This window comes from Sapajus apella, unplaced genomic scaffold, assembly GCF_009761245.1.
Source record: "Sapajus apella isolate SASKATOON/1434 unplaced genomic scaffold, GSC_monkey_1.0 scaffold103, whole genome shotgun sequence".
NCBI classification, from domain to species: domain Eukaryota; kingdom Metazoa; phylum Chordata; class Mammalia; order Primates; family Cebidae; genus Sapajus; species Sapajus apella.
Genome location: NW_022437043.1, coordinates 4,346,053 through 4,368,074, shown reverse-complemented (window position 1 = coordinate 4,368,074; position 22,022 = coordinate 4,346,053). Strand labels below are relative to the sequence as shown.

The 22,022-nt window shown below is 39.5% G+C and overlaps 1 protein-coding gene across 4 annotated transcripts in view; it reads right to left on the bottom strand.

The window, feature by feature from the left end:
* Positions 1-22,022, bottom strand: part of JADE3 (jade family PHD finger 3) — a 150,177-nt gene that overhangs the window by 74,050 nt on the left and 54,105 nt on the right. For 3 of the 4 annotated variants that reach the window (XM_032258468.1, XM_032258469.1, XM_032258470.1), the window contains 2 exons: positions 1,765-1,821; positions 900-979 (listed from right to left, as the gene is read on the bottom strand). In XM_032258468.1, coding sequence (XP_032114359.1) covers positions 900-979; positions 1,765-1,810 — 126 coding nt within the window. In that variant the 5' untranslated portion in view covers positions 1,811-1,821. Of the gene's footprint in view, positions 1-899; positions 980-1,740; positions 1,823-22,022 lie in introns of those variants that run through there. The other variant, XM_032258471.1, reaches the window with a different exon arrangement.

Genomic DNA, 22,022 nt, shown 5'->3' with positions numbered 1-22,022 from the left:
AAGAATTGATGTATTCTTTCTGGCCCACCAGAAAGGCTGTAAGGACCCATCACAGCCCACGGCCCAGATGATTTTTAATGTAGTCCACCCACAACCTACTCATCTATCCCTTTCTGTACTCTCTCTCCTCACCTGCTAACTTAGCTTTTTCCAATCATAGGCCAGGAGATCTCTAGATCCTTCCCAATTCCCCTAGTCTGGCTCTCTTTGACTTCCTGGTTAGGGGAGGAATATTCTAAAGCCAGGCACTATGTATCATCACCAAAATGAAATCACAGTGTGAAGATTATTGTTCTCCTAAAGGAGATAGAAAACAGAATATTTCTTAGAAAAAAATAAGTTCATCAGAAAACAAGCCTACCCACTGACACATTCTTTATTCCTCACATCTTCAGATTCTGGGTATTGTTGATATACAGGCAGGAGGCAGCCATCTATCTTTTTAAAAGTTGTCTTAGTTTATTTAGTATTGCTATAAAGGAATACCTGAGGCTGAGTATTTATAAAGAAAAGAAGTTTATTTAGCTCATGGTTCTGCTAGCAGGAAGATTCAAGATTGGGCAGCTGGTAAGGGCCTCAGGGTGCTTCCACTCATGGTGGAAGGCAAAGGGGAGCTAACATATGTGGAGATCACATGGCGAGAGAAGCAGCAAGAGACAATGGGAGGAGGTGCCAGACTCTTTAATAACCAGCCCTCAAGGGAACTAACAGAGGGAGAACTCACTTATCCCCCTGCACTGGGAGAGCAATAATCTATTTATAAGGGATACATTCCCATGATCCAAACACCTCCCATTAGGCCTGGACCTCCAACATTGGGATATAATTTCAACATGAGGTTTTGGGGGACAAGCAGCCAAACCATAGCTTAAGTCTAAAAACTGAAAATATGATCTCACCTCAGCAGGTTTCTTGTGTTCATTTGGAATTTTTGACTTGATCCTATACATTGAGCCAGAAGTAAAGGAAGTGGAAGGACCTGGAAAAGATAATTAGAAAAAAATACTGAGATGCATTACCTACTAAAATAACTAAATGTCGTAAAACTAAATGTCATCCAAGAGAATATGAAAGATATGATGGAGAAACTAGAGAGCTCATACCACTGAAGAAAACAATCAAACTGCACTGAAGAGTGCCTTATGACGGAGTTTAGTGACATTTATGGATGATCTGCTACAGTGCAAAAGCTTCAACAATGCTAAGGATGAGATTATCTGATTTGGTATAATCACACCTCATAATGTTTTGAAATAACACAATTCGTGTTCCACTTGGAGAAAAAGTATCTCCAAAAACAACTGGAAGAACTAAAAATGTAGAGCAAGTAATCTGTATCCTTCAGCACTTCCCCAAAGGCTATTGCTAATAAGGTTATTGCCTTTTACAAATGATGACTGACTCACAGTCAAACACTTAGTACCTAAACTACAATTAAGGATTAGGGGCTACAATTTATGCTCTTGTACTTTGCTTCCTTTCTAGAGAAGCTTTGTTAAAGCATTACTAGATTTGGCTTTTGTTGTTTAGGTCAATGAAAAGTGAAAACAGTTATATGCCACACACAACCAATTCTTCTAATTTATCTATCTCTAATGAAATTTCAGTAAGAAAATGGTGTCCTGAATTTTCCTTCTCAGAAACGTTTTTTAACCATTGAAAAAAAGCATGAAATGGCTTATCCTCAGTAGATTTCAAGTCAAAGGAAACATCCCCAAGGGATATAGACAGAAAGGTTACCAGCTGCCAGCCGGTTTTACTCACTCTCGTCTGAACTGTCACTGCTGCTTAGAGGCCTATGGCGTTTCATCCTGGAGCATCCTGGGAAAAAGAATAACACTGAATAAAACAGTTCACACACACCCATCCCAGAGGGCAGTCAACACTGTCCCACAGCTCCCCGAAATAGCAGCAAGCAAATCATACAAATTGAATGATTTTTGTCAAGAATACTCTCAAATGACTTAGAGTACTGGGAGAAAAGTATTACCAAATATTTTAATACAAAGCAAGTCAAAGACTAAGAAAGAAAGGCTACACATTAGCCTTAGGAGGAAGCCCAAGCCACAGAAGATGAGTGGTACAGCACTAACTGGAGCCTCAGATGTGGCCACATGGCCACTGTCCACCAAAACAAAGGGTGGGGCAGCCATGGGGCCATAATCAGCCAGTGATCCCCAATAAGAGAGGAACAGAAAAGGAAAAATCAGTCATGCGAGCAGGGCCATCAAGAGCCAAGGTTGAACAGCATGGGCATAGTTGGCTGAAGGAAGAACAAGTGAGGCACATCCACCTTTAAGAACATGACCACACTGATTTTCTGCCTGCCCTTTATCCCTCTCTTTCTGTCCTTATATCCCGAATAAGTAACCTAATCTAAAGTCATAATTATATATACACTACAAAGAATGTTAAAGAAAGCTCCTATGTTGCGAAGAGTAAATAAAAATGCTTTGTACTAAAACGTCTAATAGTTCAAGTGTACTTCCCTGAGTGTAGCCAATGACAGATTAAAAAGAAGCATCACCCTCTGGGAACACACTAGCACTGGAGTGAAAAAAAAAAAAGTTAAGGCACAGTTAAGCACTTTAAGTCACAAAGGAAGTGCTGAAAATGTAAACTTGAAAAGACAGCGATACAGTCAGTGACCAACATTCTTTTATGTGCCGCAACATACAAAATGCTACCAGGAGCTATCATGATTCCATAATGAATAAAGGTCAGGGCTACTGCCTTCAAGTTATTTACAATCTACTGAGGAAGTAGAAATCCATGTACAAGGCCACTTTGAGTGATTATGAGTAGCAGCAACAAAATTGCATGTTAAAAAGCTTATAGAGTTCCATTTCTGGCATAACAGTGTGAGCAGCTCCATGGACGACCCTCTCCCAGTGAAACTGGTGAAAGTTATTTCAATTAAAAAAAACACCATTTAAAGTCTCTGGAAATGGTCCTAAGGGCATACAGCAAATGAAGAAGTACTTATTCAAGAAAATCTACTAAAATTCAGAACGTAGAGTCAAAGTCTGGAGTATTTGGATATAGAACCACTTCCTACATCTTCCCTCCTAGCACAGATCTCATGCCAGAGTAGAGTAGCCAAGTGTTCCTTCTCCCCTAGCTCTCAGCTCCTTTCTTCCTGGGAAGAACAGGATGTCACCATCATTCATCCTGTTCCCAGCCACTTTTGCTGACGCTACATTCCAGAAGAATGTGGCTGAGAGGTAGGGGCTTCCTTCTTCCACCTAGCCCGCAACTCATGTGATGGAGGCTATTACTTGGGTATTGTGCCACCAAGAATACCAGGGCCTTGACTGCCCTGGTACTACCTTGTGGGTGGGGATTCTATACCAGAAAAAGCAAACCTGGGAGACCTGGGGCTGAAACTCAGAGGGAGGCTCACCATTTGTCTCCGTCCCCTGTGCCAGAGCTGTGGCTCAAAGATTTTTCCCAGGGAGAGAGGCATGGCATAGAATAGGGGGCTTCAATTCTCCTGCAATGAAACTGACTTCATTTGCAAATGAGTGTACAGCAGTTCAAGCCTAGGCTGCCTAACATGCCAGAGAGAACCAGGGAAAGAGACAGCAGGAAAGAGATGGCCTCTTGGGGTCAGAAGAAATCTCAGGAACTATCTTCAAAGGAGTCCTAATTTGATTGGATCAGTTTGTGGAGCAATTTATGTTCCAGGACATGATTAAAACAACAGAGCAACCAGTCAACAATTAATAGACCATAACAGCTTGATGTGGTCAAGGAAAGAGGCAGCCAAGGAGAGTCTCAAAACCATGGTCATCCCAGGGTGACTGTGGGGATATCGAAGCTTGTAACCTGAAGAGCAACATCAGAGGCTTCATATTGCAGGGTGAGAATGGGGGTTGAGGAAATGGACTTCAATAAAATAATCCAGCCAGTTACTAAAGAAGTAAACAAGCAAATAATAATAAAGAACCCTGGTGGAGGGGGTAGTACCCACAATTGCTACAATATGTTATCTAAAATGCCCAGTTTCCAACAAAAACTTATGAGATATGCAAAGAAACAGGAAAGTATAACCCATACAACCACATGGCAAATTTAACAGGCAAAGCCTTCAAATTGTTCAAAGAAAGGGAGTAATATAATTTGATTTTTAAATATTAAAAAATATAAAGTGAGCTTGGCACAAAAAAATGTTCAAAGAACTAAAGAAGTAAAGGAAGGTAACCACGACAGTATTTTATAAAACAGAGACTATCAATAAAGAAATAGGAAGTATAAAAAATAACCAAATGGAAATTCTGGTGTTGAAAGCACAACTGAAATGACAAATTCACTGAAGGGCCTCAACAGTAGATTTGAACAGGCAGAAAAAAGAATTAATGAATGTGAAGTAGGTGAACAGAGATTAGGCAAGTTGAAGAACAGATGGAAAAAAGAAGAATAAACAGTCTCAGAGAAATGTAGGATATCATTAAGTTCACCAATATATACATAATGGGAGTACCAGAAGGAAAAGTGAACGAGAAAGGAGCATAACAAATATTAGAAAAACTTCCCAAATTTACTGAAAAACATTAATTTACATATTCAGGAAACTCAATGAACTCCAAGCAGGATAAATGCAAAGAGATCTAGATTTCTCATAGGAAAATTGCTAAAAGCCAAAAAGACAAGGAGAAAATCTTGAAAGCAAGAAAAGACAACTCATCACTTTACAAGAGAACCCCAACAAGATTAACAGCTAACTTCTCAGAAACAATGAACATTAGAAGACAGTGTGAAAACATATTGTCTTTTGGTGATTGGTTGCACATATCTGTGAATATATTAAAATAACGGAATTGCATACTTTAAGTGGGTAAGCTCCATGGTATATTAATTGTATCTCAAAGCTGTCATTTTAAAAACTAATAAAATTAGTACAAGTATCAGGACCATTCACGAAGGTTCTGTTTGTCCTACAGTCAAAGTCAACTGAATATTTTTTAAAAAAGAGAATGTTAGCCTCTCGTCACATAAATTTTTGGGGCTACATTTGACTCTATGCCAAAATTTCATTCAAATACTCTTCTGAAATGCAAACAAAACCAACAGTAACAACAAAACACTTCCTACTAAAAAGTAGTGGGGAATTTAAAGTCACAATGAATGTAAAATTTAAGCAGAAATAAAAGTAATATTTTCTATTACCCACTGAACGCACAGATCTACTTAGAGGATACTCATACTCCCTTGATCTTTGCTGTCTTCTCCCATCTTCAAGGCAAGCAACACTACATCTCTCTGATCCTGCTTCTGTCATCACATCTCATTCTCTGACCCTTCTGTTCTGCTTCCTTCTTCCACTTTTAAGGACCCATGTAATTATACTGGACCCACTCAGATAATCCAGGATAATGCCCCCATTTTATAGTCAGCTGAATAGCAACCTTAACGTATTCATAGGTTGTAGAGATTAGGACATGGACATCTCTGCCTACCACAACCTAATACACAAAACGTAACTTAAAATGGATCACAGACTTAAATGAAAAATGTAAAACTATAAAATATTTACAAAAAGCATAAGAGAAAGTCTTCAGGATCTAGGGCTAAGCAAAGAGTTCTTAGACTTGATACCCAAAGCATGTAAGGAACTCTCAAAACTCAACAATAAGGAAATAAATGACCCAATTAAAAATCAACAGATGGGCTGGACATGGTGGCTTATACCTGTAATCCCAGCACTTTGGGAGGCTAAGGTGGGTGGATCATTTGAGGTCAGGAGTTTGAGACCAGCCTGGCCAACATGGTGAAACCCTGTCTTTACTAAAAATACAAAAATTAGCTGGGTATGGTGGCACGTATCTGTAATCTGAGCTACTTGGGAGGCTGAGGCACGAAAGTTGCTTGAACCTGAGAGGCGGAGGTTGCAGTGAGCCTAGACCACTGCACTCCAGCCTGGGTGACAGAGCAATACTCTGTCTCAAAGAAAAAAAAAATCAACAGATATTTTACCAAAGAGGAACGCAAATGGCAAATAAGCCTGTGAAAAGATATTCAGTATTACCAGCCATTAGGGAAATGTAAATTAAAACCACAACAAGATATTATTACATACTTATTACTACAATAGCTAAAATAAAAAAATAGTGAAAATATCAAATGCTAGAGAAAGTATAGAGAAACTATCACTCATACATTGCTCGTGGGAATGTAAAATAGTATAACTATTCTAGAAAATATTTTGGTCATTTCTTTAAAATTAAATATGCAACTATGACTCAGCAATTGCACTCCTAGGCATTTATCCCAGAGAACTGAAAGTTTATGCTCCCAATGAATATACTGAATATAACCTTCATATGGATGACTCGTGATGGGATCAAGGGCAACAAATACCATAAAAGAAATATTTTTATTCTCTAAAAATCTCAGTGAAGAAAGCCAACTGACCATGGAGACTCTCTCCTCACCTCCCTGAGAGTTTTGATAAGACCTAAGACTTCTTGTGAGATGGATACTCCTGTCATCTGAAGTTCTGGGTATATGTACTTTGGATAAAACAGTTTCTTTATTTTCCACAATACTCTGTTCTTTAAGTGAAAGAGTTATCAAACTGTTCATGACAGAGGGAGATTTTAAAGAAAAGGCAAAATTTGGCATCTTTAAAACAATTACCGTAACAACTATTTTTTATTATAGATGGAAACAAAAAAAATCTTGTATTATCAGTAAAAAGCCTAGGAAACAGTTTATCTAATACGAGTAACACCAGTCCTGGGAAATAAGAAAATTAGTCATCAGTGACTTTGAGAAAAGAAAACAAAGCAAGCTAATTTCTGGGTTTGGGCTGTTTAAAGTCCAGTGATTTGTCAATTTCTGTGATGTACTGCTGTTTTAATTATTGTAGGAAAATAACAGAAAGCAATAAATATCAGCAGAATGATTCCATGATGGTAAATCTTTATATCTGTCTTTATTTATTATTTCTAAGCACAATAGTGCTACACATATCAGCAGCCATTTTACAGATGAGGAAATTGGGGCTCAGAAGCATTAAGGCAACATGCTTGGAGCAACATGGCCACCAGGGGGCAGAGCTGTCAGGTACATTGACAATGGGCACTCCAAGTTGATCCAGAAACCAGAGGACAGGCTGGAGGGCTGACAGTGGGAATGCTTTCCCTTTTAAGACCAATCTCCTCAGCATGTTTTGCAAGGCCCAGTGTTCTGGCTCTGTCTCAGGCCTCATCAGTTGCTGTTCCCCCAATCCTACTCCAATTGTTCTGCATATACTATGCCCTATGTGATTCCATGAACACATTCATCTTGTTTCATACTTGCTTGCTAGCCTTTGCACAGGGCTCTTCCTTCTGCCTACAATTCCTCCCCATGTTTTCCTTGACCAGCCCATTTTCCCCAACCCTGGTTCTATTCATTCATTGGATATCTTCAATGAAACTCCCCAGATGTCCCTCCAAAAGAGCTCCTTCCTTGCACCGTCAATATTCCTTACATCAAGCTTGTCTAACTGGCGGCCCACATGCGGCACAGGATGGCTGTGAATGCTGCCCAACAGAAATTCATAAACTTTCTTAAAACGTTATGAGATTTGTTTGTGATTCTTTAAAGCTCATCAGCTATTGTTAGTGTATTTTATGTGTGGCCCAAGAGAATTATTCTTCCAGTGTGGCCCAGGGAAGCCAAAAGATCGGACACTGCTGCTTTACATGGTCAGCTCTGTTGTTACTAGACCATAAGCATCTTGAAAGCAGGGACTGTATCACATTCATTTTTTACCCCTAGCTCTTAGCACAGCATCTTGCACAAAATAAACAGGCAGAGGAATAATACACTGTGCTGCCCCCACCCAATCCTGTTTACCTAGCTAGTATAGTGTACCCATTTTTCAGCTACTTCCTATTGGCTGCTAATGGCTCACAGTGACCCCTCTCTTCCCAAGAACTGGGGATTACACTCTTCCAGTCTCCCTCCTAGAGGCAGCCGGCAGTCAATAATTGTTCTGCCACCACCTCAAATAGGTAGGCTATGGCTAGGTTTTCTTAAGACCCTAACTGGCTCCTTCTTCCTTACCTGGTTACCCACTTCCCCTTACAAGTTTTTCCTGAGAACCCTCCTCAATAAATAATGTACATCTTGAATACCACCTCAGGTTCTGCTTCTAGGCACCCCTACTTAACATGTGAATCCTTATTAAGTGGTAATTTTAAGACTGTACCACTTAAGTCCTAGAGATCTATTGTACAGCATATAATTAACAATACTACATTGACTGTATACTTAAAAGTTTGCTAAGAGGATCGGCCTTTATGTTGTGTTCTGACCTTGAGAGAGTAACAGAGAAAAGGCAAACTTTTGGAGGTGACAGATAGGTTTATGGCATAGATTGTGATCATAGTTTCACAGGTATATACTTATCTCCAAACTCATTTAGTTGTTGTTTTTGAGACAGAGTCACCCAGGCTAGAGTATAGTGGTGCAATCTCAGCTCACTGTAACCTTTGCCTCTGAGATTCAAGCGATTCTCATGCCTCAGTCCTTGAGTAGCTGGAATTACAGGCATGCTCTACCACATCTGGCTAGTTTTTGTATTTTTAGTAGAGACGGGGGTTTCACCATGTTGGCCAGGCTGGTCTCGAACTCCTGACCTCAAGTGATTCACCAGCCTTGGCCTCCCAAAGTGATGGAATTACAGGTCTGAGCCACCACACTCAGCCTACAAACTCATCTAGTTGTATATATTAACTATGTACAGCTTTTTGTATGTCAAAAAAATTTTTTTAAGAAAAAAAAGCCCTATAGAAGGACTAGCTCTCTCTACTTGACTAGGCAGACATCAAAGTCACAGCAGCCCAGTAGCTGAGTATGATGCTTGATAACACCCGAACGCATATTTTGCCATAGGCAAACACAATTGTTTTCTGTGATGTCCCTGTCACAAATATTCATTTAAGAATTGGAAGGGAAAGAGGCCCACTAAGGTCTGTGATTGTCAAAGTAACTTCTCGGAAGAAAAGAGGAATAAGGAGCATAGAAGAAAACAGGTTAAGTAAATTTATTTGTACTATGAAAAAAATTACCTTAGAATAAAATGTTTTGTTAAGCGAAACCATAAATCAGTATAGTGTAATCCTGGAGTAACTGTGCAATGTGTCTCAATATCTCAATATCTTACACTTGGGTTTACTACTCAGCTGTTTATTTTCTAGTCCTCTGATCAGAGCACAACTTTATAAAGGCATTCTTTTCTTCCTTACCTTCGTTTTGGCAGAAACGAAATGTATTACAGACCTCACCTTGCACCATTGGGAACAGTAATTTGAGGGCAGTTTTCAGATCTTGTTCCTACTATAATCTCAAGTACAATGATTAACATTACAGTGATTTATTTTAACAGTGACTGAAAACCAGGCAAAATACAAACGTCTGGAGTAAACATCTTCCTTGGGTAAAATACTCTTATTTATTTTATTTTATTTTTTTTTTGAGTCGGAGTTTCGCTCTTGTTACCCAGGCTGGAATGCAATAGCGCGATCTCGGCTCACCGCAACCTCCGCCTCCTGGGTTCAGGCAATTCTCCTGCCTCAGCCTCCTGAGTAGCTGGGATTACAGGTGCGCGCCACCATGTCTGGAAGTCAACCCAACTGGGATTATTTGGGACTAGAACCTAAGCCTGTGGTTTGGTGGCTACTTGACTCCACATTAATATTCCCATGGAAGAACATGCAGGCAAAGGAAATAAAAAGGGTTTAGCTCAAACACAGCGCTTTCCTTTCCTACTATATACCCATGAGACATACTTCTGAAATGCATTGTCAGTGCAAGGGGTCCCTATTCACTGCCCTCTGCAGGGCCATGTAGCAGTTTAAAAAATAATCTAATGCTCTACTTTAAACAAATTCACACCCTTTGACCTAGGAATTCTACTTCCAACATTTGTCCTTGAAAAATAATACAGGCTAGGTGTGGTGGCTCACACCTGTAATCTCAGCACTTTGGAAGGCCAAGGCAGGTGGATCACTTGAGGTCAGGAGATCGAGACCAGCCTGGCCAACATGGTGAAACCCCATCTCTACTAAAAATACAAAAATTAGCTGGGTGTGGTGGCAGGGGTCTGTAATCCCAGCCACTCAGGAGGCTAAGGCATGAGAATTGCTTGAACCTTGGAGGCAGAGGTTGCAGTGAGCTGAGAGATCATGCCACTGCATGCCAGCCTGGGTGACAGAGTGAGAATCTATCTTGAAAGAAGGAAATGAAAACAGAACAAAATAAAAGAGAGGGAGAGAGAAAGAAAGAGAGAAAGAGAAGGAAAAAGAGAGAAAGAGAAAGAGAGAAAGGAGAGAAAGAGAGAGAGAAAGTCCAAAACACAGAAAATGATTTATAAACCAAAATGTCCATTAAAACTTCATAATAAAAATAAATAAAACCTACCTATCACACATAAGAGGAATAATTAAGGTACATTAATATTATGGTATTTCATCTAGTCATTTAAACATGGTATGCAGGGAAACATTTATGCTAAGATGTTTTAAAATGTATAAAAATTAGTTTTATAGTGAAATTATTATACATGTATGAAATATAATATATAGAAAATAAAGGCCATAAATGAATTTACTAACATTAGTTGCACTGAAGTGACAGATTTCTGGTTGATGAAAACATTCTTTCCAAATGTTTCCATTCTCCACATTTTTACAGTAAACATATAAGACGTTTACAATCGGAAAAAATACTCTTCTAAGATTTCAAGATATCTGTTCCCATGCCATTCTCAAATGATTCAGTTGACCTGAAGCACTGAAACTATAAAAGTGGCCATCACTGTTATTCAAGATGGACATTAACTGGAGCTGAAAGAAATCCAGAAAAGTGCAATATAATCAATTGGATAGAGACATCTGTGTCATAAAGACAGTCGCACAAACTTTGCATTTTGGAAAAGCCAAAGATCTATGCAGTGATTCTCAACTGAAGGCAATTTTGCCTCCCCAGGGGACATTTGGCAATATCTGGAGACATTTATCAGTTATCACAATAATTGATGTTACTGGCTTCTAGGGATAGAGGTCAGGAGGGATGCCATCAAACATCCTACAAGGCACAGGAATAGTCCCTTACAATGTACGGACGTATCTGGCTCAAAATGTCAACAGTGCCAAGGTTGAGAAATCTTGCTCTAAAGGGATGAAACAGAAATCAATGAGCTATTAAGAAGAGGGTAGAAATGATCAACTTGATTTTATTCATCCAATTATAGAATTAAGTAACAAAAGGGTATTCCCTGAAACCTAAAGGCAATTTTATCAAAAGGAAAACAGGACTTTCAGCCATGCTTAGGGAACTAACTTAAGAGAACTCATCAGTTCAAGAAGTGGAACAAAATGAAAATGTAAATAAGTTCAAGACGGGCTGAGATAAAAATCAGAAAGAATAAATCCATGATGGTATTTGGAAGTAATCCTTAAGGAAAGAAACATTTGAAAGTCTAGCTCCCTTAGGCTTTCAAGGAAAATATCATTGAGAGCCATTATCAGAGACAGACATTTGAGTTAAGCCACTGGTCAGACCAGAGAAGCATGTTTCTTATATCCCGAAGAGTGAATTCCTGGCCATGTGGGCAAAGAATCTCCCAAACTATTTCTTTTTTTTTTTTTTTTTGAGATGGAGTCTCACTCTGTTGCACCAGCTGGAGTGCAGTGGCACGATTTCAGCTCACTGCAACCTCCGCCTCCCAGGTTCAGGAGATTCTCCTGTCTCAGCCTCCCAAGGAATGGGACTACAGGCATACACACCATGCCCTGCTACTTTTTTTGTATTTTGAGTAGAGACGGGGTTTCACCATGTTGGTCAGGCTGGTCTCAAACTCCTGACCTCAAATGATCCGCCCGCCTCATCCTCCCAAAGTATTAGGATTACAGGCATGAGCCACTGCACCCAGCCCAAACTATTTCTTAAATAGAAGTCATGAATGCTATAAATGTGTTTCCTGAGCTGATTATCCTCTGCTTTGGGGTAAACAATACTAACTCCTCTACGGTGAGACAGTTTAAGTGCCTGTGCTTTAATTCAGAATTCACTCTTCTCTACAAAACAAATCTATCCCTGCTTCAATGTCATGGAAACAAAACTCTATCCTTCAATTCTGTTCATCTTGCATATCTTTCATTTCTACCACTTCTCAGTAGGCTAGTAATTAAAGCCATAAACATCTATCTAGAGATTGGGTAAACAAAAAATAAGAAGAAAATAACACATTCTACATGTCACTACTTCTCCTCACCCCTAACAAATCTTTGAAAGAGACAGCAGAAGTTGGGATAATGAACTTTTCTAAATGAAGACTTTATCTCAGCATTTGAAAGCTTATTTTAAAAAATTCAGATGTATCATATGACTCATGAATCCCATGACCAGATGGAGAGTCTGGAGGTCAACTCTTTTCCAAAGCCCTCAAAAAACATCCAAGGAAAAATAAAAGAACATACAGATTTACCTAGGCAGATTCCTGCCACATACAAGTATTTCCTTGTCAACCACAGTTATCTCTGTCACCAGGAAGCAGGCTTACCCTCTTTAATATACAGACAGACTTGTTAGCAAATTATTTGGGAATTTCAAACTCTGTGAGTAGAAGGCCAGGTTGGGAAGTGTGTCTAAACCAGGGTCAGCCAACTTTTTCTATAAAGGATCAGATAGGAAGTATTTCTGACTTTGAGGGCCACATGGTCTCCGTCACAACTTCTCAAATCTGCTATTGTAGCATGAAAGCAGCCATAGACAGTACATAAACAATTGAACACAACTCTCTTCCAATAAAACTTTATTCCGGCTGGGTGTGGTGGCTCACGCCTATAATCCTAGCACTTTGGGAAGCTGAGGTAGGCAGATTATCTGAGATCAGGGGTTCGAGACCAGCCTGGCCAATATGGTGAAACCCCCATCTCTACTAAAAAATACAAAAATTAGCTGGGCTTGGTGTTGCATGCCTGTAATCCCAGCTACTTGGTAGGCTAAGATGTGAGAACTGCTTGAACCTGGGAGGCAGAGGTTGCAGTGAGATGAGATTGTGCCACTGCACTCTAGCCTGGGCGACAGGAGGTGATGTCCCAAAAAAAGAAAAAGAAAAAACAAAAACAAACAAACAAACAAACAAAAAAACAGAAAGACTACAACAAGTTCTCCAAACACTTGGAAACTAAACATCACACTTGTCATGAATACAGTGACTTGAATGCCTGAATGTAGATGAAAATACAGCATATCAAAACTTGTGGCGGGGAACAGTAGTTCACGCTTGTAATTCCAGCACTTTGGGAGGCTGAGGCTAGCAGATCACCTGAGGTCAGGAGTTCAGGACCAGCATGGACAACATGGCAAAACCACGTCTCTACTTAAAATACAAAAATTAGCCAGGCATGGTGGCGCATGCCTGTAATCCCGGCTACTCAGGAGGCTGAGGAATGAGAATTGCTTGAACCCGGGAGGTGGAGGTTGCAGTGAGCCAAGATTGTGCCACTGCACTTCAGCCTGGATGACAGTGAGACTCCATCTCAAAACAAACAAAAAACTTTATTATACTATATGAATTTCATACAATTTTCATGTGTTATGAAATAACATTCTTCCTTACATTATTTTTCAACCATTTAAAAATGTAAAAACCATTCTGTATGGCTGGTAGGCCATATCAAAACCAGTGACAAGCTAGATTTAGCTCACAGGCCGATTTGTCAACCTCTAGTCTAAACTACAAGAAAGCTTTACTGGAAGAAATAATATAGAAAATTTGAAGAATACAATTCGATTATCACTCTCCTAACACTCCCCATCCCAATTCCTAATTTCTCAGCACACTATTTGGCTGATATAGACCTCAATGGGTGGTCAATTCTATAATGTTGTCTTGACAGATTTTAATGGTGCTAGCCCTTTCTAAACTAAAATCTACTTTATGCCTTTTAAGGAAAAAGCCTTCGGTTCCAATAACTTTTAAAAAATTAGCAGTACATTTTCTTAATTTATGTACATATATTTAAAAATTTCAACCGGGCATGGTGGCTCACACCTGTAATCCCAGTACTTTGGGAGGCTGAGGAGGGTGGATCACTTGAGGTCTGAAGTTTCAGATCAGCCTGGCCAACATGGTAAAACCCTGTCTCTACTAAAAATATAAAAATTAGCTGGGTGTGGTGGTGGCTGCCTATAATCCCAGCTACTCGGGAGGCTGAGGCTGGAGAATCATTTGAACCCAGCAGGTGGAGGTTGCAGTTAGCCAAGATCACGCCATCGTACTCCAGCCTGGGTGACAATAGTGAAACTCCGTCTCAAGAAAAGAAAAAAAAATTCAACTACCCAGATAAGTCAACTTGCTATCTTAAGAATAAAAATATACATACACGTATAAAACATAAGTTCCTTTAAGATAAAATACCATTTGCAGATAAGACCTCTTAAGAGTAAAGTAAATCAATAAGAGATGCCTTTACTATGAAATATGCGATTCTTTCTCCAGATAGAAATGCAAACAATTTTTAAAAAACAATGATTTCCATTATTTTATCTGCTGCTGTGTGTTGTTTCCAGACTGAAATTTTTACCCACAATACATTTACAATAACATCTGTGTGATATAAAGTATTTATATCACCCAATTTATTAGAAGGAAAAACAACCTTTATCCCAGGTTTTTGTAACAATGACAGGCATGTAAGCCTCACATATAAGGTTAAACACACAGAAATGACTCCAAACTTACTAAGCAAGTTCAAATCCACTGCACACCAACTGTTAATACTGTGCAAATAGAGGGCCGGCACTGCTCTGGCCACCAGAAAGAGGACAGACAAGGAGAAAGCTGAGAAACCAAGTCCTTTGGCTCCTACAGAGCCAGGGTCACAGGATGAGGTGCACCAAACACACAGTCCCTACGGCTTGGGTGATCACAACCTAAAACTGGTAACCAATGATGTGTGATAAACCAATTAAAGGGGGCTTCAGAGTTAATCCCAAGATCAATCAAATAGGGTGTGGGTATGAAGTGAAAGAAGGTTGCTGTTAAACCCTCACCTCCGGTCAGACCAATGCCCATAGCAAAAGAGCAGTCAGACAAGGAAGTTAACATGTAAGTCAGTATTGACTTTGAAAACAACAAAAAATGAGGGAAAATGAAATGGCAACAAATTTCTCTGGGGAGAAATCAAAGGGTCTGGTAGATAAATGACAATACATGTTAAATCCCAAGAAAAGGTATTTGGCCACCCCAGCAGAGGTTCTCAACCCCCATTACACATGGGAATCATATGCGGAACTCACAAAAATCCCAATGCCCAAACTGCACCCATTACCAGTTAAGTCAGAACCTCTCCTGGAAAAACCAGTTTTTAGATGATTGCTTTTCCTGTTTTTCTGTTTTTGATTACACTGACTTTTGCTCTTTTATTATTTCCTTCCTTCACTTACTTTAGGTCTATTTTGCTCCTCCTTTTCTAGTTACTTAAAGTGGGAGCTTATTCATTTGAGGCCTTTAATCTTTTTCTCATATAAGCACTCAGTGCTCTAAATTTCCTTCTTAGCACCGATTTAAGTTACACTCCACAAGTTTTTCTTTTTTTTTTTTTTTTTTTTTGAAACAGTTTCACTCTTGTCGCCAGAGTGCGACAGGCTGCAGCGCAATGGCATGACCACAGCTCACTGCAACCTCCACCTCCCAGGTTCAAGCAATTCTTGTCCCTCAGCCTCCCAAGTAGCTGGAATTACAGGTGCCTGCCACCACACCTGCCGAATTTTTGTATTTTAAGTAGAGAAGGGGTTTCACTATGTTGGCCAGGCTGGTCTCGAACTCCTGACCTCAGGTGATCTGCCCGTCTCGGCCTCCCAAAGTGCTGGGACTACAGGCGTGAGCCACTGTGGCTGGCCACAAGTTTTGATATGTTATATTTTCATCTACATTCAGGCACTCAAGTCATTGTATTGATGAGAAGTGTGATGCTTAGTTTCCAAGTGTTTAAAGAACTTCTTGTAGTCTTTGTGTTTTTTTTTTTTTTTTTTTTTGAGACAGAGTCTCCATCTGTCACCCAGGTTGGAGTACAGTGGCATGATCTCAAGCTCACTGCAACCTCTGCCTTCTGCGTTCAAGTGATTCTCGTGCCTCAGCCTCCCGTGCAGCTGGGATTACAGGCATGTGCCACCATGCCCGGCTGATTTTTGTATTTTTAGTAGAGATGGGGTTTCACCATATTGGCCAGGCTGGTCTCGAACTCCTGACCTCAAGTGATCCATACACTTTGGCCTCCCAAAGTGCTGGGATTACAGGCATGAATCACCACATCCAGCTGTCTTTCTGTTTTAGATTTCTACTTTGATTCTATTATGAGAATATACTCTATATGATTTCAATGCTTTTACATTTGTTGAGGTTTGTTTTATGACCTGGGATGTAGTCAATCTTGGTGACTGTTACATGTGCACTTGAAAAGAAAGTATGTTACACTGCTGTTGGGTGGAGCATTCTGTAAATGTCAATTAAATCTGGTTGATTGGTGGTGTTACTTCTTCTATATCTTTGCTGATTTTCTGTCTACTGGTTCTATCAACTACTGAAGTGGGGGTACTGACATTCTCAATTGTAATTGTGGGTTTGGGTTTGTCTGTTTCTCAATTCAGTTGTGTTGGGTTTTGCTTTGTGTTCTCTGAAGCTCTGTTATTTGGTGCACACACATTTAAAATTGCTATGCCTTCTTGGTAGATTGACCCTTTGTATCATTCTGTAATGTTTCTTTTGGTCCCTGGTCATTTTCTTTGCTGTGATATCTAATTATCTGATATTGGTATAGCCACTCCAGTTTTCTTTTGATTGGTGTCTGCATGACAATTTTTCCATCCATTTACTTTTTTTTTTAGATATGGTCTTGCTCTGTCACCCAGGCTGGAGTGCAGCGGCACAATCATAGCTCACCATAACCTCCAATTCCTAGGCTCAAGCAATCCTCCTGCCTCAGCCACCCAGGTTGCTAGAACTATAGGTGTGCACTACCATGCCTGGTTAATTTTCCATTTACCTTTAAACTCACTATCATCACTTTTAATTGGAATAGAGTAAAATGTGTCTACTCCATCCTGTCTGGAATGGGAAGTTTACTCTCTGCACTGTTTTTGCAACTCCTGTCTAAATTATCTCAAAATCTCTTAATTCAAAATAAAAAATTAACTTAAAATTTAAAAATTAACTATTAAGAAAGCAAGTATATGATAAAAAGGGCAATTTATTAATGTTCCTAACATATCTGGAAAGTATTAATTTGAGAAACAGAGATAATCAACCTATCATCTTGTGAGATTTTCACTTACTATACTCTTCCAGAGCAAGGAAACAAACAGGCTAAGAAACAGGTAAAATTTACAAGCCTGGAGGTAATTGGGAGACTGACTCCCTATCTGTGGGCCCGGAAGAAAGCAAATCACTTTGTAATAAGGACGTATCTATTTTTCCTCAAAAGATAAATATTCACCACACCTGGTGTTCCTGATTTTGCTTTGGGAAAGGGGAGCTGTTTTCCCAGTCCTTGCATTTTCTATTCTCCCTGCCTGTATTTTAGTCATTTCACTACTTGTTAGCATTCCGAAAGGTTAACAGAATTTAAAATGTGTACCTCAAGAAGAAATAAAACGCTAATCAATTCGTTACAACACTTGTTAGTTCTGTAAAAGCAATGATGAGTGAGAAATCTGGAAAGTACTGACTAAAATGTGGCTTTCTGAGAATTAGTTGAGTTTAGTCATTTATGCTGTTCATGCTCCAGTAACTGCCCCAGGAAGCCAGATTTGGATACAGATAGTACCTGAGTCATTTGAGATAAATCAACAAGTTACCCCTGAATTGTTTTAAATGCTAACGAAAGAGATCACTAAAAGATCTAAGTCATGGATGGAATACCTCCCCTTGGCCCTAGAAAACCAAAAACATCCAGATAGGAATAAGAAACACAGAAGAAAGCAGGTTTTTCCTTTCTACTCATTTCTCCTATCATCTTAGCACTATTTTAATTATTCTGAGTTAACACTGTTTTACAAAAATGGACAAATAAAAAATTAAACTCAAAAATTTGAAACAAATACTCTTTGTTGTGTGTGGAAAGTGACTACCTTGTCAAAAAAATACCTGTGAGCCTACGGCATGGCTGATTGTTCAATGTGATGAAACTTTCCTGGACCCTAAGCCTTAATATTTTGTTATCTGAGAATCTGCAGTTTAATTTCATCCTTTAAGATCAAAGGCAAATAAATTTACTTGGTCCAGTGATTCTACAAATCTCTGGAGAGCTGCAGGCAAGGCAGATCCACAGAATAACTCATTAACTTATAATGCTTAAAGCAACTTTGGGAAAACTGTTAGGAATTGAACACAGGCTAAAACTCCTGAAGATACTCAACAATATATCTTTCTACACAGTTGACCAGAAAACAGCTAAGCTGTTTGACTACTCCAGTGACCAGGAGCTCACTATCTAACAATGCAATTCATTCTAATGTCTAGACAGCTCTAAACATATGGATGATTTTCTATGAACAGAAAAAAATCTGCCTTGTAACTTCCAAATTCTGCCTTTATACTGAATTTCTTTAACAGGTTCCAATCTTTCTACCTTTATTCCCAAACCATCTCTTGACCCTACACTTCATTTTTCTCTAGCTAATATCCTCTTTCTTTCCTTCCTTCCTTTCCTTCTTTCCTCTCTCTCCTTCCTTCCTTCCTTCTTCCTTTTCTCTTGCAAACTCTTCAAAAAGTAGTCTACAGTCTGTAACTCCTTCCTTACTCTCAATCTCTCCTTAATTGGCTTCTATCACACAGGATTCTTGGAAAAGTGTATACTTCCCAACCCCCATCTTTAAGTATCTGTATGCTGCATTTGACACACTGATCACTCTGTCCTTCTTTAAACTACTCCTTTGGCTTCCAGAAGCTTTTTTCAAGTTCCCTGTGTTGCTCTCTAACATATATTTTTTCTTCCTCTAACCATCTTGTAGGTGATGGTGGTTCCCTGAAGTGCCCTGTCCACATGCTTACGGCTCCCAAAACAAGGTCCTCCAGTCCAGAGCTGGAGAAAAAAAGAAAAGGCAAAGGAGACAAGAAGGCAGGAGGGAAAAGCAGAGCAAAGAAGGAAGGAATAAAGAATAGAAAAGATACAGCAACAAAAAGAAAAATGTCCTGCCAACCAGACATATCAACCTGGAAGATGATCAACACTGAGGAGACTATGTTCTCTTTTCCACTAGTTCTTCCTCCCTTCTAACTGGTCTCAGTTGGCACCTTCCTCCATGTCATCACAAAATCTAGAAAAAATCCCTGAACTCTTTCCTATGTCTAACCCTGGAACATCTAATCAATTATTAAACCCTGTCAGTTAACCTCTAAAATAATTTTATAAATCAATGTTCCTTTCCCATCTTAGCTGTCATTTTCTTAGTTTAGAACCTACTGATTTCCTCAAATCTAGAATGCAAGAGCAGTTTCCTTACTGGCCTTAAAAGTCCTGATCATGTTGTTCCCAAACTTGCCCTCCAACCAACTGCCAGAGACCTATCTAAAACACAAATTGGATCATGTCCCTCAACTGTTGAGAGATTTCAATGGCTGCCTGGGATCTTTATTAAGGTCCTCATCATGGCCAACACAGCCCTCCACAATCAAGCCGTCTCTACTTCTGCAGCTTTATCCCTCATCATACTCTGCCCCAGTTTTATGCTCAAACAATGTGGAACCTCTGTAGTTCCTACCTCTAGGCTTTATATATTCATACCATCCCTTCTCCTAGTAGGACCCTCTTCTTGCTTCCTCACTTTTAAAACATATCAACTAATTCTTATAAGGCTCAGCAAACATGAGCCTTATCCTTATAAGGCGCAGTAAATCTCTTCTAGGATGCCTCCCCTTGTTTGACTCACCCACACTTTGACAATCCCAACAACAGTATGCTCTCAGAGTGGCCTGTGTATAGTACCATCACTAACTTAAAATATTTTTAACCACTAATATTATCAAATCTCCAATGAGAATGAGTCCCTACCAGGTATGGACTGGATTTCAAAAAATTTTGTAATGGATGTTATTCTTCCTTTATCTCTTTGAAAATCTTCCAGATTTAGATAGTGATCCAATAATACATTTGTCTCTGGTCTAAGTCTCTCTCTGTTCTCCTGTCTACTACTCTGAACAGAAGCAATAGCTTTTTACTGTCTCTGTTCATGGGCAATCTCTGATTTCACAATGAGGGATCATTTCCTCCATTCACTGAATGTTTTAATCCCATTATATACAGAAATATAATTCCCAGTCATCTCTACTCTTTTCTGGACCTAAGAGTCTGGAATGTACATAACTATAGGCCCATAACTGATAATCCCCACTTATTGTCTGATCTGTTTCTGGTCCAGAGATTTATACTTTCTTAACCATAGATATGTCTAATTTTTAATTTTATACTCACTTTTTTTTTTCTTTTTTGAGACAGAGTCTCACTCTGTCACCAGGTGCCAGGCTGGAGTGCAGTGGCACAATTTCGGCTCACTGCAACCTCCGCCTCCCGGGTTCAAGCAATTCTCCTGCCTCAGCCTCCCGAGTAGCTGGGACTATAGGTGCACACCACCACGCCCAGCTAATTTTTGTATTTTTAGTAGAGACGAGGTTTCACCATGTTGGCCAGGATGGTCTTGATCTCTTGAACTTGTGATCCGCCCGCCTCGGCCTCCCAAAGTGCTGGGATTACAGGCTTGAGCCACTGTGCCCAGCAAATCTTCACTTTTAAAGAAAGGAGATATGATTTAAAGTATGAAATCAGAGCCATCTTGACCAGAAGCCCCCAAGTTCAAATTTTACAAGTATTATACAATCTTTTGGATCATGGTCAGCAAAGTACAGCCCATAGGCCAAATCTAGCATACTGCTTATTTTTGGTATGGCCTGGAGGCTAAGAATGGTTTTTACACTTTTAAATGATTGAAAACAATTTAAAAAATATTTTCTGACACATAAAATTATGTGAAATTCACATTTCAATGTCCATAAACTTTTATTGGAACACACCCATAACCATTCACTTATGCTGTTCCAGTTACTGATTGTTGTGCAACAAACAACTGCAAAATTTAGTGGCATAAAACCACCACCACTTTATCACTTCATGAATTTGGTGGATTAGGAATTCAGATAGGCACAGCAGTGATGACTTTTTTTCTACCCCACAATGTATGGGACCTCAGCTGGGAAGATTGAAACAGCTGGATCATCTGGCAGCATCTTCACTCACCTGGCATCTTTGACTGGGATGGCTGGGCTTAGCAAAGACTATCTCCAGAGTGCCTACATAAGGCCTCTCTGGCATAGGTGGCTTTTCAATAGTCACACTAATTACATGGCAGCTCAGGAGTCCTAGTATGAGTGTTCCAATGAATAAAGCAAAATCTGAATTGCCTTTTATGATTTAGCCTCAGAAGTCTCATACTCTATTGTACTGAAGTAGTCACAAGCTCACTCAGATTTAAGCGGAGGGAGACACAGATCTCATCTCCTGACGCGAAAGGTATAAAGAAAAAATTGCAGCTGTGTTTTAAACCTCCATTTATGGGTTTCATATCATTTTGTAGCAAGGATCCAGGATTAATGACTGATTTAAAATGTGATACACATCCAAGCCTCAGAGCATCCAAGCTTCAAAATGATTTAGCTTCACAAGAGGACCGTCATCAGGGTCCTAACATGTGAACAATTTTAATACTTCCCTATTTGTTTCTGGTCAGTCTTTAACTCCAAACACATAGGACACATGCGTTTTTAAATGTTATAGGAATAAACTGGTGCCTTAAAAAGGAGTAATTTGTATCTGTGTGATAGCAAAAATGGCCCCAATTCTTTATCCATACCCTTTTCTTATGGATGCTCCTTGAATCTGGACTGGCTTTGTGGCTTGCTTAAGGCAATAGAGTACACTAAGAGGTGATGGTGTGCCAGTTCAGAGTCTAGGTCTATAGGAATAAACTAG